Below are 22,071 nucleotides of genomic sequence, written 5' to 3' on the forward strand. Positions count from 1 at the left end.
GTGCCGCTGAGTCCTGCCGCTGTGGTCAGCGCTATCGTCCATCTCCTGCTGATCCACTCTCCACGCCTTCACGTGTTCCACTGGCCTCTACCCTCCTGTCAGCATTGGATTTGTATCTCTTCTACTACCCTCTGCTGGATCATCTCCATTCTCCTGGGTTTCCTATGAGTCCAGTTCCACGTGTTGCTGACTCCTGTGGATTTGTGTCCCTGTCGGTCTACTCACCTGTGCGCTGCACCTGCTAGACCGCTGCTTCTCCTATCCAGGGACTTCCTATCCAGTCGGTCTCCAGCCGCTCAGGCACCGCTGCAATCCCATCTTACTGCTACTGCTGAACCACGGTATGCATACTTCTCATTGACTGTGCTGTGTATTGCATATCTTGCTGGACTGTGTTTGGTTCTCTCTGGAGTCTGCTATCCGCTGAGTCTATTGCCATCATTGACTGTGTTATCATTGTGCTGGACTACTTCAAGAGACTTTCTAGATTGCAGACCTGATCAGTCATTTACATATATATATACCTATATTGTGCATATTACTGTGGATCGTGTATAAGGTGCCTGTGTATATCCTGTGTTGCAGTCTTCCCCCCGTGCACCTCCTCACATATATATGCAGTGGTACAACTTGCTGATGTCAGACCACTGATCCCTGTTTCCGGTATCACCTGTTCCATTATCCTCTCACATAGCAGTGGTACAACTTGCTACCGCAGACCACTGACTACCTGGATACCTCCACTTGGATTCCATTCCTTCACTCAGACAGCGGTACAACTTGCTACCCGCAGACCGCTGACTCTCATCACCTCCTTGTTTCTGTTGGACATTCCTCCTCACTATAGCAGTGGTACAACTTGCTATCGCAGACCACTGACTACCTTCACGTGTCCTTGTCCATACAGTTCCTTGTGTATCATTACCTCATTATTACCAGTGTTGCTAGTCATAGACTTTCCTGAGCATCTCATCGGCCATCATTTCATGTTCCGTGATCACCCAGCTACCAGAGTACCCTATTACCATCTACATTGCTCTGGTAAGCCTACCATCTGGTGATCCCTGGGTAAAGACTCCTAGTGCCCGTGACAGTAAGATCAGGCCATGACAGACCCAGATGTGGAACCTACCGCCAAAGAGATGCTGCAACATCTGGTTAGCCGTGTGGAGCAACAGGATGCCCGCCAACAGCTGTTACTTCAGTGTTATCAGTCATTAACCTCCCAAGGAACATCTGGACAGACTGTGACAGCTACTACTGAAGCTCCTGTGCTTTCCTCCGTTTCCCCATTGCCATCCCAGGTGTCTATAGCTTCCACGCTTCACCTGCCTACTCCGTCAAAGTACGATGGAGACCCCAAAACTTGTAGGGGTTTCCTTAACCAATGTTCAGTCCATTTTGAGCTCCAACCTCAAAATTTTTCTACCCATCGTTCCAGAGTGGCCTATCTTATCTCTTTGTTTTCAGGACAAGCCCTGGCTTGGGCCTCCCCTCTGTGGGAGAGGAACGATCCAATATTACAAGATAGTGCCAAATTCATTTCTACATTCCGAAGTGTGTTCGATGAACCAGGTCGTGTGACCTCCGCTGCTTCCAGCATCCTCCGTCTGCGACAAGGATCTCATACTGTAGGCCAGTACGTCATTCAATTTAGGATCTTAGCCTCTGAACTTCAGTGGAACACTGAAGCCCTAGTTGCCGCCTTCTGGCAGGGGCTTTCCGATAAAATTAAAGATGCACTGACTACCCAAGAGCTTCCTTCGTCACTTGAAGATTTGATCTCTCTATGCCATCGTGTTGATATGAGATTTCGTGAAAGAGAGGCTGAGAAAACGACTTCTGCTAAAGCACCTTTTCGCTCTAACCCTCAATTTCGTCCAGTGTCACCCGCTGTGATTCCCATGGAGATTGGACGTTCCAAGTTATCTTCTGAGGAGAGGAAACGAAGAGTCAAGAATAGACTCTGTATCTATTGTGCTGATTCCACTCATGTCCTCAGCTCCTGCCCTAAGAGATCGGGAAATGCCAGGCCCTAACTAGTTCTTGAGAGGTGAAGTTAGGGTCCCTGGAGTCCTCTCCATCGTCTATGAAATCTAAAGTCTGCGCTTTTGATGTGACTATTTCCTTTGCTACCAAGACCTTTGAGTCACAGGCATTGATTGATTCCGGAGCAGCAGGAAATTTTATTTCCAAATCGTTAGTTAATCAATGGTCTCTACCAATGATTACCTTAAAAACTCCCATTACTGTGACGGCTATCGATGGATCACGTCTCATCAACGGTCTCATCACCCAGAGTACGTCTCCAGTAACCCTTCAGATTGGTGCTCTGCATCATGAAGAGATATCGTTTTTAATTCTTCCTGTTACGACAAGTCCGATTGTCCTAGGCCTTCCATGGCTTCAGTGTCACTCTCCCCAGATTGACTGGCGCACCCCTCAAGTCACGTCTTGGGGGCCTGAATGTCACCATCATTGCCTTTCCCAAGTCATTCCTCTCAAGGTACAGCAAGCTTCCATTTCAGCTATTTCACCGGGACTCCCTCCTCAATATGCTTCATTTACCGATGTTTTTGATAAAGCTCAGTCTGAACGTCTTCCTCCTCATCGTTCTTGGGATTGTCCGATTGATCTTCTTCCTGGCAAGACTCCTCCCAGAGGCCGGGTCTATCCACTCTCGTTACCTGAAACTCAAGCTACATCTGAATATATACGGGAGAACCTCCAGCGTGGGTTCATTCGACCTTCCACCTCGCCCGCTGGAGCTGGGTTCTTCTTTGTCAAAAAGAAGGATGGATCATTACGCCCTTGTATAGATTTTCGTGGACTCAATGCCATTACTATCAAGAACCGGTATCCCATTCCGTTGATCACTGAGCTATTTGACCGCATTAAGGGAGCCCGTATTTTTACTAAGTTGGATCTTCGTGGTGCTTACAATTTAATCAGAATCCGTTCCGGTGACGAATGGAAGACGGCGTTTAACACCAGAGACGGGCATTACGAATATCTGGTAATGCCTTTCGGGCTATGTAATGCCCCCGCTGTTTTTCAGGGCTTCATCAATGAGATTTTTCGGGACTTATTATATGTATGTGTCGTCGTCTACCTGGACGACATATTGATTTTTTCACAGGACCTGCCTTCTCACCACCAACATGTGGCAGAAGTCCTTTCCAGGCTACGGAAAAATTCATTGTTCTGTAAATTAGAAAAATGTTCATTCGAATTACCCCAGATTCCATTCTTGGGGTATATTGTTTCCGGAGTTGGTCTGAAGATGGATCCTGACAAAGTAAATGCTGTACTACATTGGCCCCAGCCAACTACTCTTCGTGCCATCCAGCGTTTTTTAGGTTTTGCCAATTACTATAGACGCTTCATTCAAGACTTTTCTTCCATTGCATCTCCTATTGTGGCCCTGACTCGTAAAGGGGCTAATCCTAAGCAATGGTCTACTGAGGCTATTCAAGCCTTTCAAACATTAAAAGAGTCCTTCTCTTCGGCTCCAATCCTTCGTCAGCCTGATGTGACACTCCCTTTTTTCCTAGAAGTAGATGCCTCTAATGTGGGCTTAGGAGCTATTCTCTCCCAACGCTCGGAACAGCAAAAATTCCACCCTTGTGCCTTCTATTCTCGGGGTCTCCTACCCGCAGAGAAGAATTATACCATCGGAGACAAGGAATTACTGGCTATCAAAGCCGCATTAGAGGAATGGAGATACTTGTTGGAGGGAGCTCGCCATCCGGTGACGATCTTCACGGATCATAAGAACTTGTCATATCTCCAGTCTGCCCAATGCTTGAACCCTCGTCAAGCAAGATGGTCTCTTTTCTTTTCCCGTTTTGAATTAATAATTACCTTCAAACCAGCTGCCAAGAACAAAAAAGCTGATGCCTTATCTAGAGCCTTTGCTACGTCCTCTGATATAGAAGAGGTTTCCAACCATACCATTCTAGACCCCAAATGTATCTCACTGGCTGCTTCATCCACCAAAACGCTACCATTTGGGAAGACCCTCGTGCCTCCTACTCTAAGGAGGAAAATCCTTTCGTGGTTCCATGCCTCTCGTTTTTCTGGACACGCCGGTGAACACAAGACTTTTGAGATCCTCTCTCGAAGTTACTGGTGGCCTTCAATGAGGAGAGACGTCAAAGAGTTCATTGCTTCCTGTGAATTATGTTCGCAATTCAAATCCTCCCGCAGAACCCCAGCAGGGTTGCTGCGACCACTACCCATTCCGTCCAAACCATGGACCCATATTAGTATGGATTTCGTTACTGACTTACCACCTAGTAAGAACCATAACACTATTTGGGTCGTAGTGGACAGATTTTCGAAGATGGCTCATTTCATCCCTCTGTCTGGTTTGCCTTCCTCGTCTATCCTGGCTGAACATTTCATTAAAGAGATCTTCCGTATCCATGGATGTCCATCTGAGATTGTGTCTGATAGAGGAGTACAATTCGTGTCCAGATTCTGGCGAGCCCTTTGTAAAACCTTGGGCATACGATTAGCACTCTCATCTTCTTACCATCCACAATCCAATGGACAAACCGAACGTGTCAATCAAGATCTTGAGACTTTTATAAGGATATTTTCATCAGCCAATCAAGACAACTGGGTAGAGTTACTCCCTTGGGCTGAGTTCGCCCATAACAACATGTACCATGAGTCATCATCCAAAACTCCATTCTTTGTGGTCTACGGTCACCATCCGTCTTTTCCGGAATTTCCTGCCCTCCCGCCCACCCAAGTTCCTGCGGTGGAGACTGTTTGTCAGACCTTTAAAAATATCTGGTCTCAGGTTAGAACCTGTTTGAAGAAGACATCTGTCAAATATAAATCTTTCGCTGATAAGAAGAGGCGGGCTATTCCACCACTAAAAATTGGAGATCGTGTCTGGTTATCCACAAAAAATATTCGTTTGAAGGTTCCATCCATGAAATTCGCCCCTCGTTTTATTGGTCCATATAGGATCATTCAAGTTATCAATCCAGTATGTGTGAAACTTCTTCTTCCTAAGAGTCTTCGGATTTCTAATGCCTTCCATGTATCTTTGCTCAAACCTCTTATTATCAACCGTTTTTCAACTCCTCCCTCAGCTCCGCAGCCAGTTCAAGTCCATCAGGAGGAGGATTTTGAGATTACCGAGGTACTAGATGCAAAAATTTCGCGAGGAGTCCTCCACTTCCTCGTTCATTGGAAGGGCTTTGGTCCTGAGGAGCGCTCTTGGATCAAAGCTGAAGATCTTAATGCTCCTGCCCTTTTGAAGAAGTTTTACTCCAAAAATCCGGACAAGCCCGGTTCCAGGCGTTCTGTGCCCACCTTTAAAAGGGGGGGTACTGTCACTCACCGGACCGTGAGTGCCTCTTCCCGGACATTTAGGAACCGTGGCCGTCCACCATCCTGAGGGTCTGCGCATGCGCAGCCCTTTTCTATACTTCAGTGTATACCCCTTTAACTTAATTGGCAGATCAGGCAACCTCCCTATATTAAGCACCTGTGGTCACTACCACGTTGCCTGATCTTGGAGTCTCATTCCTCATGAGTCTCTGAAGGTGTTCCTGTATTACTTGTGTATTCAGTGCTGCTGATTCCTGTGGTTTCCAAACCACTTCTACTACTGTGGTTCCATACCACTTCTACCATCAACTTTATCATCATGACTGTTTGCTGATTCCTATCCGCTGCCTCCGTGCACTACAGTCTTCTACACCACTTCAACGTTATTTTATATCAATGTGACTGTTTGCTCATTGCTATCCGCTGCCTCCGTGCACTCCAGCTTTTACCTCACTCACCTGCTTCTCATCAAGTCTGTTTGCTGATTTCTATCCGCTGCCTCTGTGCACTACAGTCTCCTGCTTGCAACTCGCCTGTGTTCAACATCGTGACTGCCAGCTGACTACTATCCGCTGCCTCTGTGCACTACAGTCTCCTGCTTGCAACTCGCCTGTGTTCAACATCGTGACTGCCAGCTGACTACTATCCGCTGCCTCTGTGCACTACAGTCTCCTGCTTGCAACTCGCCTGTGTTCAACATCGTGACTGCCAGCTGATTACTATCCGCTGCCTCCGTGCACTACACTCTCATCTCATCTTTGCTGTGACTTCCTCGAGACTGCCGCTTTTCATTACCATCTGCTACACTTCGTGATCTACAGCTCCTGCCCTGCGCTGCACTCCTGTTTCCCATCGCTGTTGGTTCCTGTGGTTGCTACTGGTTACCTCCGTGTGCCGCTGAGTCCTGCCGCTGTGGTCAGCGCTATCGTCCATCTCCTGCTGATCCACTCTCCACGCCTTCACGTGTTCCACTGGCCTCTACCCTCCTGTCAGCATTGGATTTGTATCTCTTCTACTACCCTCTGCTGGATCATCTCCATTCTCCTGGGTTTCCTATGAGTCCAGTTCCACGTGTTGCTGACTCCTGTGGATTCGTGTCCCTGTCGGTCTACTCACCTGTGCGCTGCACCTGCTAGACCGCTGCTTCTCCTATCCAGGGACTTCCTATCCAGTCGGTCTCCAGCCGCTCAGGTACCGCTGCAATCCCATCTTACTGCTACTGCTGAACCACGGTATGCATACTTCTCATTGACTGTGCTGTGTATTGCATATCTTGCTGGACTGTGTTTGGTTCTCTCTGGAGTCTGCTATCCGCTGAGTCTATTGCCATCATTGACTGTGTTATCATTGTGCTGGACTACTTCAAGAGACTTTCTAGATTGCAGACCTGATCAGTCATTTACATATATATATACCTATATTGTGCATATTACTGTGGATCGTGTATAAGGTGCCTGTGTATATCCTGTGTTGCAGTCTTCCCCCGTGCACCTCCTCACATATATATGCAGTGGTACAACTTGCTGATGTCAGACCACTGATCCCTGTTTCCGGTATCACCTGTTCCATTATCCTCTCACATAGCAGTGGTACAACTTGCTACCGCAGACCACTGACTACCTGGATACCTCCACTTGGATTCCATTCCTTCACTCAGACAGCGGTACAACTTGCTACCCGCAGACCGCTGACTCTCATCACCTCCTTGTTTCTGTTGGACATTCCTCCTCACTATAGCAGTGGTACAACTTGCTATCGCAGACCACTGACTACCTTCACGTGTCCTTGTCCATACAGTTCCTTGTGTATCATTACCTCATTATTACCAGTGTTGCTAGTCATAGACTTTCCTGAGCATCTCATCGGCCATCATTTCATGTTCCGTGATCACCCAGCTACCAGAGTACCCTATTACCATCTACATTGCTCTGGTAAGCCTACCATCTGGTGATCCCTGGGTAAAGACTCCTAGTGCCCGTGACACTCAGGTTACCTCCTGGGGTTCTTTTTATAACTCACATTGTTTGGCACTTGTCATTCATGGAAAACCAGTCATTTCCTATCGGGCTACCTCCTCCAGTGATATCCTTCCAAGTTCTACTCTGAATTCCTCTATGTTTTTAGCAAAGTGGCTGCGAAATCACTACCTCCTCATCACCCTTCGGACTGTCCCATTGATCTGGTGCCAGGCAAGCGCATCCCCCGGGGCAGAGTATTTCCTCTGTCTGTACCTGAGACTCAGGCTTTGTCCAAATACGTCTCTGAGAACCTCAAACGAGGATTTATTCACAAATCATGTTTTACCTTGTTTCTGTATTTGATACATTGATTCCTGATTCCTGGCTCATCCCTGACCACTCTCTTGTCCTGCGATTTGACTGTGTTGTTATCTGGATTCTGACCTCCGTCTTGCTTCTGACATTCCCTCTGGATTTCCCTTGTGTACTGCACTATTGTTTGGCATCTGACCCAGACTATGCGACCATTCCTGTTTTCTCCCGCTGCACTGAAAACTAACTTGGAGAGCCGCAACCTGCATACCTCACGCAGCCAAGCCCATACCTCCTTGCGGGGGTCCCTGGTGAATACCGGGGGTGCGTTAGACTCCGCGCCTTCCTGTTAAGTTGCGCCAATATCAGTCAGTGGCATCTTCAAAAGTCAGTAACATGACACTTGGGTTTTGAGTTACCAAATCTTGTGCAACTTATTTGTTTTGTCAATAGAATCATGAATACGATTGTTGTATGCGCACAAATGAGATCCGGTGCTTAATTACGTAATGAATCTTAGAAACCTTAGAGCAAGATAAAAATGGCCAGAGACAATATGATCCTATGCTTTTGAAAACTCTTTGGGTCCCCCATTGAAATCAGCTGAAGCTGGTGCTAGACCTAGAGATCTTCCAGAGGCAGAGGGAAAAAAACTGCAAGTGTTTGATAAAAAGCGAAGGTTGAATGCAATCACTGCATTCCTATAGACAGCTTTTACCACTGTTCCATTCTTGCAATGTCCTGACCTCTCTAATCATTTCGCTCTCGTCCTTTCTTTTTTTAAGGAACTGCTCCCTTTAGTGTTTTTTTTAGCCATATTTTCAATTAATAAATTGGCAACATTCAACCATCTGGGTTTTTCTTCAAAAAGTTCTTTAAAGCCGAAAATAACTACCTACACCTTTTGGAAGTTAATCCTATCACTGTTTGTACTGCTCACAAAAAAATTACTGTTTCTTCAAACTGCTCATATATTGAATCCTTGCACAACTTCCATCTTTCCTTCTAAATGATTCCCATGAAAAACATTTGTGCCTTAACTCCTTCACTATATATTGATCTCTTTGGCCCATGACTATAAGTTGGAGGACAATTCAGGAACTTAAAAAAAATAATTTTTTTGGAAATCAGCTAGAATCTGATTGGTTGCTTTAGGCAACATCCCCACTTTTTCAAACCCACAGCTTAGTAAATCTGGCCCATAGACTCAAATCTCAATGGGGCTTTTTTCACTTCACCTTGTATATGAAAAGGTTATAGCTGTTGATGACATCATTACTAGCAGATTGACAAATAAAATGACATTGACATTGATATATAAAAGGATCAATGAGCCGTAAATTTATTGTGTAGATATTCCTATAATTCAATGGTGGAACAGATATATATTGAAGCTTATTTATGTTATAGGACCACTGAACTGCTATTTTATGTATATGTTCAGCTATTATTATAATTAAAGCAAAGATTTTTATTTGCCAATGTTTGGTGGAACATGTCACTGTATTATTCATTCTTTCCTAGGACTCCCATTTGCACACGGTGAAAATTGGAAGACTATGAGAAGATTCACTCTCTCCACATTACGGAACTTTGGCATGGGCAAAAGGACAATAGAGGACAGGATTATTGAGGAATGTGGATATATGATTAAACTATTTGAATCTTTGGAAGGTACAATTTCTTAATATGTTGCTGTTACAGCCTCATATGTGTTATACACAATGCTAAATGGCCTTGAAACATAACATACAAGATAGCTATTATAAAAAGGCATTTTGTAATATCACCCACACTTGGGCAGCCCACGGAGGGCCGAGATAATTCTGTAAATTTAGTGAGTACATATTTCATTAACTTAATGGTGGAAAAGATACAATTGGTTTTGGTGATATTAATTTGTTAACAGTACTGTGTGGAGTTTAACTCAAGTAAGAGCCCCAAGCTGTAATGCTGGACCTAGTAAATTGTACATATTTAGAATTTCTTAAAGTGGTCGATTGCCAGCATAGCATCTTTTTAAAATGTAAATGTTGCTTATTTACACCTTATTTTTAAACATTAAGTATGTTTTATTTGGTCAGGATGATGGTGCTAATAAACACGGAGAATGGTGTAATAGGGTCAAAGTTTGCATTATGTACCGTTTTACCATTTGCTAATCTATTTGAAAAAGAGATTTAAAAAAGTTTTTGTGACGTTTCACAGTAATGAAACCCATTTAAGATTATCCCTCAACTTGATGCATTGGTTTATTTGTAATGTCCAAATTACAGCATGATTTACTGCATACTTGCCAACTTAAACCTCTGCGAGATCCTGCAGCAGAGGTCATGTGACATGAGGTAGGAGGGGGCGTGACGACACTATCGCGTCACCGCAGCCTCGTCCCCTGCTAAGAAATGCTAAAATTCACGGCATTTCAAATCAGGGGGCGGGTTTTAATGATGCAAAATTGCTTCATTAAGCCCCACCTCCATCACATCAGGGAGAATGCCTGCACTCCCGGGAGTCCGGGAGGAGTCCCCGAAATTCAGGAGCCTCCCGGAAATTCCGAGAAAGTAGGCTAGTATAATATACTGTACAATATTGTAAAAATATTTTACTTGCGGAAGTGATAGATATTAGCTACAGGAGAGCGATGATTGATAAAATCTCAGATTGGATGACAAGTAGGCTATTTACACATTTTACTAATTCACAGTGCGCAAGTGGTTCAGATGACGTTTTATTTCTAGATTATCTCCTGCAATTTTTACCAAATTCTTTTTTTGGGTGCGTGAAAAAAAAATTAACAATCTTAACCTACTTATCAGTAATATGAATGTATAACACAAATGTGTGTTTATATTGGGAGAGATCTGCTTAATTTAAGGCACACAGACTTGTGTGCTGTGTTAGAAGAGATTAAAAGCTTAGGACCACTGGTCTCCATCTTAAACTGGCTTGTCTTATTGCTGTAGGAGTATACATTCATTCAGTTATATTAGTAAAAAAAAAGTTATGTGTGTTTAGGACTCTACATCCAGCTCAGATTTTAGACAGTGAGAGATTTTGTTATACCTGTTATGTAAAATTGTACTTGTATTCTTGCTTAACAGGAAAAAATGCACTCTTTGAGCTTTTACCCTTGGACAACATACAGGAGCTCTCTCCTCCCTGTTCATTCCCTACCACCAGGGAAGTTGCTGTGCTCTCTACATAAGGGAAAGACAGAAGGCAATAACTAGAGAAGGTAGTAACAATAATTAGGAAAATCAGAAATTAAACAGTAACTAGAAAAGGAGTAAGAAAATAAAAGTAGAATCAACTACCAAAGGTTAAACTAAGTAAATAAAGGTATCTACACAAAATGACGCAGTAAAAGAGGAAGAGCAAATTACATTACACATAGAAAGCAAAAGCACACATAGAGTACAATCAAAGAGGAAAGAGTAAAGAGTAACGTAAAAGCAATAAATAACAGTAACAGAGACAGAATAGCATACAAAAGGAACATATATAAAACAGGCACACATATCAGAACAAGTCAGAGCATTGGTAAACTAGGATATATAGGGGTTCATTTAGATTAAGGCGCAAGGCCCATTTTTAAGCTTAAAACTAGAGATGAGTGGTTCGGATTCAGAGAAATCTGACAGATCCGAGATTTTGAGTTCTGAGTGAAACGGAGTCATGACTTGAGTTTGTGCGCCAATTTCAGATCTTAAAATGAGGCAAAACGTAATTTCAGGGAAAATATCAATGAAAAACGTGCAAGAGTTTTGGATTGATTTCTTCTATATACATATAGCCCTCTCTCGTTTTCTCCTGTGCCATTTTTGACAGACAGCATGTCAGGAGGAGGTTAGCTGCAGTATACTGCTCTTAAAATAGCACTCAGAGTGAAAGAGGGACATAGAAAGCAATATAATCCTGTCATTATTGTAAAGCAATTCTGTAGAGATCAGTCAGCTTCGATAATTTGCTGATAAATTGGTTTTAATTTCACTCTGTCAGAGAGTTTAGACGGACTAGTGACTACTGGTTGTTATTATATAGAATAGAAAAAGTATATAGACTGAGTGAGATATCATTCTGAACTAAGTAGTATATTTAGTGGGGAAAAATAGTGTGCTTTTGCAGTGTTACTATTAGCAGCAGAATCCTTTAACATTTTAAGTTTTTCTAGTAAAAGTAATCTTGTGTTCGGCAGTGACATCTGATTTTTTTTTTAAAAAAACTGGGTGTTTGTGTATGAGTGCCAACACAGCTGCACCCCCCCAAATAAATGGTAAAAATCTAATCTTTTCTATTTTTCAATACTTGTCAATTTTTAAATGTCATTCAGTAACATCTATTTTAAAAAAGGGTGTTTGCGTTTGATATGCAAGAGAGCGCTGGTTTAAGAAACAAATGTAATCAATATTTTTTTTTAGAAAACAATAATATACAAAAATCCTGTTATACGCTAAACTTGCCAGGTATATAGATAAATATCAAGATTTCAAACTATATTATCTGTCACTCTAGCTCAACATTATTTATACAATGTATATGTAAACACTGAAATCTCCAATTATTTGAGTATGATTGTCCTTATGTGGAGTAGCTATCCAATCCAGTAAACCAGATATAAGTGTGGGTTGGGTACGTTTTACTGAGTACCACAACCACAACAAGCAGGATCCCTACAAAGAAAATCCAATTTGAAAAAAAAAACATCCAGAAAATAAACAGACTTGAAAAAAAACGACCTGAATATAAACAGACTTACCTAAAAAGCGAAGCTGCAGATTTCCGATGGATCGAGCATGCTGATAGCGCAAGAAAATTCCGAAGACACAGCTGTCCAGTAGTTGACTTGCACGTTACTTAACAGTGCAACCTAGATAAATGTTAATTTAAAGCGGCAATGTCGGGAGCCCGCAGGTAAGTGTTTCAGTAAACACTTTCATGAACCCCGACATTGCTGCTTTAAATTAACATTTATCAAGGTTGCACTGTTAAGTGACGTGCAAGTCAACTACCAGATAGCTGTGTCTTCGGAATTACTGTCAGCATGCTCGAGCCATCGGAAATCTGCAGCTTCGCTTTTTAGGTAAGTCTGTTTATATTCAGGTCGTTTTTTTTCGAATCGGATTTTCTTTGTAGGGATCCAGCTTGTCGGGGTTGTGGTAATCGTGAAAACGATTGCCACCGAATAATATATAGTTTCCAGTTTTGCTTCTTTGGAAAAGATCCGGATGAATTGATAAGGTTCAGGTTTTCCACCATAGACAAATATGCAGATGGTAATCAATGTGATCCTTTATAGGCAACAATAGAAGCCAAATTGACAAATTCATAGATGACCTCTGATACAATCCTCTTTAGGCAACATTAGAAGCCATTTGGAAAGTCAATATTCTATATTATTATTCAAATATAATAGTAGCTGTACCTTGTGGTCCGGAAGATAACTCCCTAAATGTGATGGAGGTTGGAAACCGCAAGCAGAACATTGCAGCAGCTGCAAAAAAAATGTCATCTGCCATGTCACCAACTAAAGCAAACCCATTAGATAAATGAAACAACAACAACAAATTAATTTAAGGTGTAAGAGATAAAAATGTTGAAACGCTACGCACACAGGAAATTTGGAAAGTTAGACAGCATGCATCATGGAGAGTGAAGAGGCAGTAACAGTTGTAATTAGATGGACAGAGGCATCAGTAGATATTAGACAAGTAGATATCCAGTTGTAAAGCACTATATAATTACATAATTTGTTGTTGCTATATAAATAAAAGATGATGATAGACAAAGGTAGCCTGCACTCATGCCAAAAACTTTAAAGACTAGCACTATACACTTTTTTATGGCAGAGCATTAATGACTACTCAAGAATGGAGCTACAAGTAAGGCAGATCTGTGCCGGCATGCTGCCCTTCTGAATTAGGCAAGGGGAATCGTATATATATTTAGTAGGAGGGCTAAAGAATCAGTCCCCCAGAGGAAGCTTTGCCCAACCCTGCTGTAAAGGGAAGGGTCCAAGACTTAAAACAAGTGTGGTCCCCAAGACCCATGTATACAAATATGGAATGTATATAAATAATATTTATATGTTCTATTAGTGAAGTGTAAGAAATATGTAAAACAGACAGTTCAGCTAGGCCTTATCATATATATATAATTAGGAATAATAATCACATTGACGCAGATTTGGTTGTCCAAAGCATGTCTTGACAATCCAATTGAAAGTCCACATTCTAAGAGGACAGATTTTGGCCCTGGCAAAGAATACATTTACAGATAGAGATATGACGGCTGACTATTTATGTTAAGTGATGAAGATAGAGAACCGTATAGTCTGATTCATTATTTTTAGAATTGAATGGGAGAAACCAAATGCTACAATGGCAAAATTACAAAATCCTTTATTAAGACATTTTGCTGCAGACTTTGGCCAAAATTGGTGATAATTGGGACAGCTACTAGAAAATAGACTGGAGATGACTGGAAAAGAATAATAATGCTGCACATAGAAAGATAGAATGCTCTGCCCACTTCTTGATGGGCAAAGCATTCATCGTGAGCCAAGAGTGGAGCTTTAAAAGACCTTAGTTTACTTAAGCAGTTGTTTAATAACTATGCTACGATTAAGTTAGATCTGGCTGAATATAGGAATATGTGCCATAATGATGCACTTCTGCATCAAACAAGGGGACTCGTATATATTTATTAGGAGGGCTGTAGAATCAGTCCCTCCGGGAAGCTTCATCCAGCCCCACTTTGAGACTTGCAGCGGAGGTGGTCCCCAAAACCCATGTATATAAATTTGGAATGCATGTAAATAATATTTACATGTTCTATTAGTGAAGTCTAAGAAATATGGCCTTTGCAAGCAATACATGTAGAGATGAAGATATGATGGCTGACTATTTATGTTAAGTGATGGAGATAGAGAACCATATAGCCTGATTAATTATTTTGGGAATTGAATGGGAGAAAGCAAATGCAAGAATGGCAAAATTACAAAATCCTTTATTAAGAGAGCTCTGTCACGTGTCGGACCCACGGACCTAATGCCCGGGGTCCGACTCACTCATCTGCCCACACTCCTTTAGCATCCCGCCAGCTCTGTGGTATGGAAGCTCCTTCTGACACCAGTATTCTGCTTTCCAGGACTGTGCATGTGTAGACCTATCTTTTATCACCTCCTCCTCCCATTCATTGGGAGACTAATTATCCCTCAGGATATTTAAGGCACCTGTTCCACAGGTAAGATGCTTGTTCTTTGAGTTAGCTCAGCGATCAGACATGGCTACCTCTGCTCTCCTGCACCTTGGATCGCAGATTATCGCTCCTGTTTCCTGCAACTCTGCATCTATCTTCAGTGGTCTCAATATTTGCTGCAGCTATCACCCCTGTCTCTATTAACTCTGCAGCAATCCACATTGGTCTTTATATCAGCCGCAGATGTTCACTATTGTCTCCAGCCATTATACAGCTGTTCTCAGTGGGTTCCTTACTGTGTGCAGAATATCTCTCCTTGTATTAGGCAACTCTGTTGTGCTCCAGCACTCCTAATCTCCAGCAGCCACTTCTTACCATCGGGACTTCTCTTGTTTCAGTTCGATCATCACCTACCCCCAGTCTCTGGGTTCTCTCAACTGATCTCGCCTGGCACTCACTCAGAGGAGCGCGACCTGCGGGGAAGAGACAGCAAAGTCCATACCTCCGTTCAGGGGTCCCTGGCGAAAACCATCTGCCATGTTAGTCTCCGCATCTCTGGACTGAGTAGCGCATAGCCAAACAGGCCTTAAGGATCTGTCCATTATAGTGAATCTGACAAGCTCCCTGCAGACGACGGACAAAATTGGTGATCATTGGGACAGTCAGAAACAATCAGAAATACAGAGTACCAAATGACAGGCTTAAAAAAAGTCAAGAACAGCCCCAGTCAGGATACACAGGAATCAGCCACAATATGCACAGGAACGCTGAAGTAAAGGTATGGAGCCTAATACTCTAGCACAGGCCTGTGCATTAAGCTGGTTTAAAAAGCTGAGCTGAAGAGCAGGGTGGGTCTCAGGACAGAGCACATGATCACAGGCTCAGAGCTATTAAAGGACCATGCGCCTTCTGTTGTGCAAAGTACTATTATTATGGCACAATGTTCTGCGCCTGGAGCGGAGGGACAAATAGAGGTAGTGTGCCTGACAGCCGGTTTGAAAAGTAACTGTTGGACTTCGATGTGTGACAGGACCTCTTCAGTTAAAAAAAGGTTAACAAAATAAATTTTATAGAAAACAATGTCCTCACTCAAAAAGTTTCTCCTGCGTTTACCACAAACTACTTCTCTTATCTACTACTACTTCATCCTGTTCTGATCTAACTGCCTCTTTCTACAACACACTACACACTACAACATACTCATTTCAGACAATGCAGCTCCATTGTCCAGATAACCAGCTGCTGGTCCTGATTCTAGTGCCGAGTGCTGGATTCTGACAGCAGCAAATGGATGTCTCTTATAAGTTTTGCTCAGAAACCCCATGGAGTCTATGGAAAACCAAGCCTCGGTCGTGGTGTACAAACATACCTGTTACCTACAAAATTGCTCCTGTAAATTGCTGAGTGCCACTGGAAGAAATCATGATATAATGCTGACTTCCTCAACTATAAATTCCTCTTTTCATTTTATAACACTGCTAAGGAAACCTACTTAACTCCTGTAACATCCATGGTCCTCTAATCCCCATACTTCTTCGCTACCTTTAACTCTTTTATCTTTGCTACCTTTTTCTGTCCACGTGCATCACCTCCCCATTCATCCCTCACAGCCCACCTACTTTAAATATAAATTCAAAAGCTTTAAACAAGATATGCTCTCGTGCTAGACCTTGCCACTCCACTCACAATTTACTACACTCCCCAATCTACCCTCAGTTCATTCTCCCTGGTAATCAGGACACAAAGTTTCTGTAGTCATATCATCATTCTATCCTACAGCTTGCACCCTCAACCCTGTTCCCTCCCAACTTTCTGATTCCTTTCTCTAACTGCATGCTTGCCTTTATCTCACCTATTCAACCTGTCTATCTTAACTAATATATTGCCATCCTCTCTTAAATATCGTCTCACCTATTCTAGATAAACCATTTCTTGACCCAGCCTTTCACCAACTATGCTCTTTTTATCTATTCCCCTTTGTGTCCAAATTTGAGTGACTTGTGTTCAAACAACTAGCTAGTTGTCTACTATCATTCTCTTCTCAACTCTCTTCAGTTGGTTTTCTGTTCCAACATACCACTTAGGCTTCTCTCAAGGTGTGATCAATGATCTATTCCTACCTGTACAACTACTCCTTCATTGTCTGTACCTCAGGCACATTCTCCACTCTATTCCCTAGGCTATGCTCTTGGTCATATTTTCTCTCTGTACACCAGTAGCATTTCTATTGCCGATTACGTTGAAATCTACCTGTACACCCCTGACTTCTCCATTATCTAAATTTCTGCTCTGCTATTTTCACATAGATGTTCCAACGCTATCTAAAGCACAACATGTCCAAAACAGAGCTTATTATTTTCTATCCTCCCAGAATCATCAATCCCTGAAAACCTAAAATCACCCTCAATGTCCACAACACCAATTTCCTTATTCTCCTGAGCCTGATGCATTAGTGGTACACTTGACTTCACCTTCTGCTCTACTCCTCACATCTAGTCCCTATCAGTCCTGTCACATCTACCTTCAAAATATTGATAGACTATGCATTTTTTTTTACCTAAGACGCAACCAAATATCTTATGAATTCCCTCATTATCTTCTGCCACAACTACTGCAACTTCTTCTTATCTGGCATTCCCCTCACTCTTCTCTTCCTGCTTCAATCATTCCTAAATGCCAAGGCAAGACTGATCTTCCTTTCTCTCTGCTCCATAATCACTGCACCACTTTGAAAATCCCTACAATGGCTCCCCATATCTTCTCCAAATTATTTCCCTAATACCTTCCTACATCTACAGCTAGCCTGTGTGTAGCATCTCACTTCTGCCTACAAGTCTTCTCCCATGATGCTACCCATTTATTGCATTTCCTGCCATCAGATTCATTCACCAGCCCTCAAAAACTTGACCATTCCCAGTAAGCCCACTTTTTTTTTCTTATAGCTTACCTTTCTCCCACCTTCTACTGACTAGTACACCGTCACAACTGTTCCACTATCAATTTTAAGTAATTGTAGATACCTATATGGTTCTGCTTTCATTGTATAGTATTAGATAAAACACTTCTCTTCCACTTGGAAGAAAGAAGGACAAATCTCTGATCTACAACTGCCCAGGCTATAGAGAAGCAATTCTCATTATATTAATTAATTATCCTCTAATTAATTATTTTTAATATTATTTATTATTTTTTTACTGTTGTTTTCATGCACTGCATAATGCTCTCAACGTTGTATTCTCCCTTACTCATCCCCCAATACAAAATGACAGCTGTAGATGTAGGTTTGGTATAATATATATATATATATATATATATATATATATATATATATACATAAATATACATACATACACTGTAAACTGGGGCGCTGCCTCAGCCACCACCCTTGTGCTCAGGGCCCCTAGCATCCCTTCTGGAGGTGGTGGAGGACAGAGATCTTCACTATGCCCCCTTTCCTCATGGTGAGGAGGACACACTATGCCAGGACATTTTGATACAATTGTCATAATTTCAGATATATTGCTTATCTAGTTATTATATTACTAATCCTGGAACTTGGCACTACAATTATATATCAAGTACTTTAACCCATTGCCTTTTTCTGCACTTCTTTTCCAAGGGAGGTCTATGTTTATGGTCCAAAATGCGGTGGCACTCAAGGATTTGAAGAGACAATATTAATATTACATCCCTGAGGAAAGCTGTTTGAAACTGAAACGTTGGAATGGTTGAATAAACATCTATTGCTGTAGATTACACCTATGCAAATCCTAAAGTGCCTCCTTTGGAACATATAGTTATTTTATCAGATAGCAATGTTGCAGAGCTTATTATGGATACATTAACTATTGTGTTAAGTATGTTCTTAATTCTTAAGAAAACACTAAACCTAAAACAATGTTGTACAGAGATATGTAAAAATGACATATTTTGTCAGAACTTAATAATTCACATTTTATTTATATTTGATGTTTCACTGAGTGTCGGCTCTGTTTTGAGACATGTCAGGCTGTCCCAGTGTGAAATTATTACCAGGATGTCTGTCCTGCATGGGAAAATTACTTGACTTGTGATCATAACCTTATCTCAAATGTATTTACTTAACTACTGAAACTTTTGCCAAAATATTTTTGAATGTTATTTATACTTTTATATAAGATAAAAATTACAGTAGAGCAAAACCTTTAGATATTTTTTTATTTTATTTCACACATTACTGTATTTATTCTTTAACAGGTAAACCAAGTGACCTGACAATAAAAACAAACTTTGCTATCGGAAATATAATTATATCAATTGTTTATGGGCAACGTTTCGATTATCAACATCCCGTTTTACTTAGAATCATGCAAATTATAGATGAAAATATGAGACTTCTTGGGAGTCCTTCAACGGTGGTAATTGTTTATTTTTAGATTAATATTTACAGATTTTTTTTAAAAAAACGTGTGCTTTGTTCATCTAATTATATTAAAAACTATCATACAATTTTTTTTTATTATCATTTGTGTTAATCTTAAAAACTGACATAAAAATAAGTTAATTTTATTATGTAGATGTTGAAGCACAAAGAATTGAGATTTGTATGTTCAATACTTGGACTGTGTGACCAGCTCACCCTTTGACCTGTTAGTGCAGTGGTATGATAACTGGTCACAAAGGTCAATATTGATCATCATGTGATCACATTGTCAGCATGCCTGATAATGAACTGAATGATTTTTATTAGATCTTTATGAAAGACTGCATTGGATTTAGATGCTACACACGTGGCACTATTGGGCCGATTGGACTGATTGCTCAGTATCATAGTGTGTTCAGAAAGCTTCATTCACATTAATTCATATTACTCTTGTGCAAAATAATTTTCTAAAAGTACATTTACCAAGGGAGATAACAAATGAAATACATAAACAGATGCCATGGCAGCACAGGAATTTCTGTAGTCAACATTTAGCTGTAAGCAAGGCTGCCAAGAGGAATTTTGGTTCCTAGTACATCAACTTCTTAGGGCCCATTCCATAGTAGCTGCTGAAGGTGACACCAGGTTGGTGGCTCCTCCCACTGCACATGCAGGTCAAGGTCCCCAGGCAGATCCGGGTCCTGGAACTTTGTTCCTGCTTCCCCCTCTCCTTGCGAGTTGGGTATGTTACCGTGACTACTAGAACGCCGACAACAGTTTCCACAACATGGACAGCACAAACCTGCAATTGACGACAAACTGGTAATCCCGACTGTTTCAGAAACACACCTTCAACAACCATGGTGAATGAAGATCATGGCACTGCAGAATTACGTCACTTTGAAGGCTGATACTATTATTTCTGTAGTTAAGGGGGTCATGCAAGGAGGCGCCGGCTGTACAATGTAGAAGCCATGGTAAAAACATTGTACAGCCAGCATCTCCTCATAGTAGCGGTAATAACTACAACCGCTATTGGTGCCCCTGGCCGTGAGTACTTCTTCCTTCCGAACGAGTCTTACTCAAACTCTGGCATACCTTTAGCAGAAGTTTATCATAGAATAATTTGGATTTCTGATCCTCTAAAGGCTGTGGTTTAGTCATTTAGGTGTGACTTTGATTAAGTATGGGCATGAATGACTGATCAGAAGATGATCTGTGGCCATAGCTAGGTGGATTGGTTCAATGGGAAGAAGGCTAATTTCATGCAGATGTACTAATAAACAGTACAGTAAATATAACATGTAATTGTATCACATGTGTATAAGTAAAAAGTATTCTTTAATTACGTTTTTTCTAACAATGTTTGTCCTCTTTCTTTCTTAGATGTACAATCTGTTTCCTATCTTCCGATACCTGCCTGGTGCACACACTAAAATCAAGAAGAATGTAGCTGATCTGCATGCTTTCCTCACTGCTGAATTTGTAGATCATCTTAAAAAACTGGACAGAGATGACCAGCGAGGGTTTATTGATGCATTTCTTGTCAAGCAGCAGGAGGTAAAAAAAATAATATATAAATACTAATTAATGTACTTGATACTGCTAAAGGTAATCTGATAACTATAGCATTTCCTAATCTTCTCCGTGGATATTGTCATGGCAGTGGAAAGGACATTTCTGGGCCATAGTCTATATAGGACATATGTTGTGTTCAAATTTCACTTCATATAGTATATGTCATCCCAGTAGCTTCAGTGTATGTTGTCTTTGAAGCTTAACATTTTATACATTTTTGAACATATATTAGTAAAAGGTGTTTGTGACTGGATCAATTATAAATAACTTATGGTATCAATTTAATGAAGGGAAATAGCACAGGGCACATATTTATGGACTTGCATAGGCACTTATTTTGTTGTATACTGTGATATAGGAAATCGGTATCTCTGAGATCAGGGTAGAAAAATAGTTTTTTCTATTTAACCTTGCTATAGGATATGCCTATTTCTGATGTATATATCTGATACAATGAGCCTGTGTTTACAAAGCCTCTTGCTCATTGTGATGTGGGAAACTAGCTTGTTTTTGGTTTTTTTTGTCCTGTGTGAATATTTATTCCGAACGGTCTGATGAAAGGCCACATGTTAATTAGATCTTTTGATGTGTGAAGGTTCAACCTTGAAGGCAAGAACTTTTAATTAAGACTGGCTCCTGTATTCTTTGCATCTGAAAACCATCACATCATTTCTAGAATTTCACAGATAAATGTAAATATTGTTAGCTTTGCAATGCATGTAAATTTATGTTTTGCTAAGCAGGGTTGCATCCTGCTTCTAAAAATAGACTATTTCTGAACTGTATAAAAGATGAGCTGTGTGAGCATGTAATCATTCTTCTGACTTCATCTGACCTGATCACCCTGGTACCTTCAACTAGGGTGAGAGAAAATAAACCATCTTGCTTCAAAGACCTGTTTGGAAACATCTTCAATATCGCTGTATTCCTGTGATCTACAGATTAGACCCAAATCTAATCCTTTCTCCGGCTGTGTCTGAGGTTTAGACCCAAGCTTTTCCAGTACCACCACTCTGCCTGCTACCCATGCAGCCTGGTTAGTGTGATAGGCCAGAGGGGATCCATTCACAGCCACCATGATCCATAGTAAGAGGTCCAGAGTTACCAGCCCGGGTACACCAGCAATGAGGTACACTAGCAGCGTCAGTGACCCAGAAGGAACGTGGTTCTGAGTGCCATAGAAGAAGTTCAGTGGTGGCAGTATTATAAGCCCCTCCTACTGCGGCAAGAGGGCGCTTTTTGGGATAACGAAAGGGAACGGTGGCAAAGTAAGCC

At 41.4% G+C, this 22,071-nt stretch overlaps 1 protein-coding gene across 1 annotated transcript in view; it reads left to right on the top strand.

Annotated features, from left to right (window-relative positions):
• LOC142143414 (cytochrome P450 2K1-like) overlaps nucleotides 1–22,071 on the top strand; it is a 42,110-nt gene that overhangs the window by 5,348 nt on the left and 14,691 nt on the right. Inside the window, exons 3-5 of the mRNA XM_075201247.1 lie at nucleotides 9,144–9,293; nucleotides 19,053–19,213; nucleotides 20,605–20,778. Of these exons, the coding sequence (XP_075057348.1) occupies nucleotides 9,144–9,293; nucleotides 19,053–19,213; nucleotides 20,605–20,778 (485 nt within the window). The remainder of the gene's footprint in view (nucleotides 1–9,143; nucleotides 9,294–19,052; nucleotides 19,214–20,604; nucleotides 20,779–22,071) is intronic.

This window comes from Mixophyes fleayi, chromosome 3, assembly GCF_038048845.1.
Source record: "Mixophyes fleayi isolate aMixFle1 chromosome 3, aMixFle1.hap1, whole genome shotgun sequence".
NCBI classification, from domain to species: domain Eukaryota; kingdom Metazoa; phylum Chordata; class Amphibia; order Anura; family Limnodynastidae; genus Mixophyes; species Mixophyes fleayi.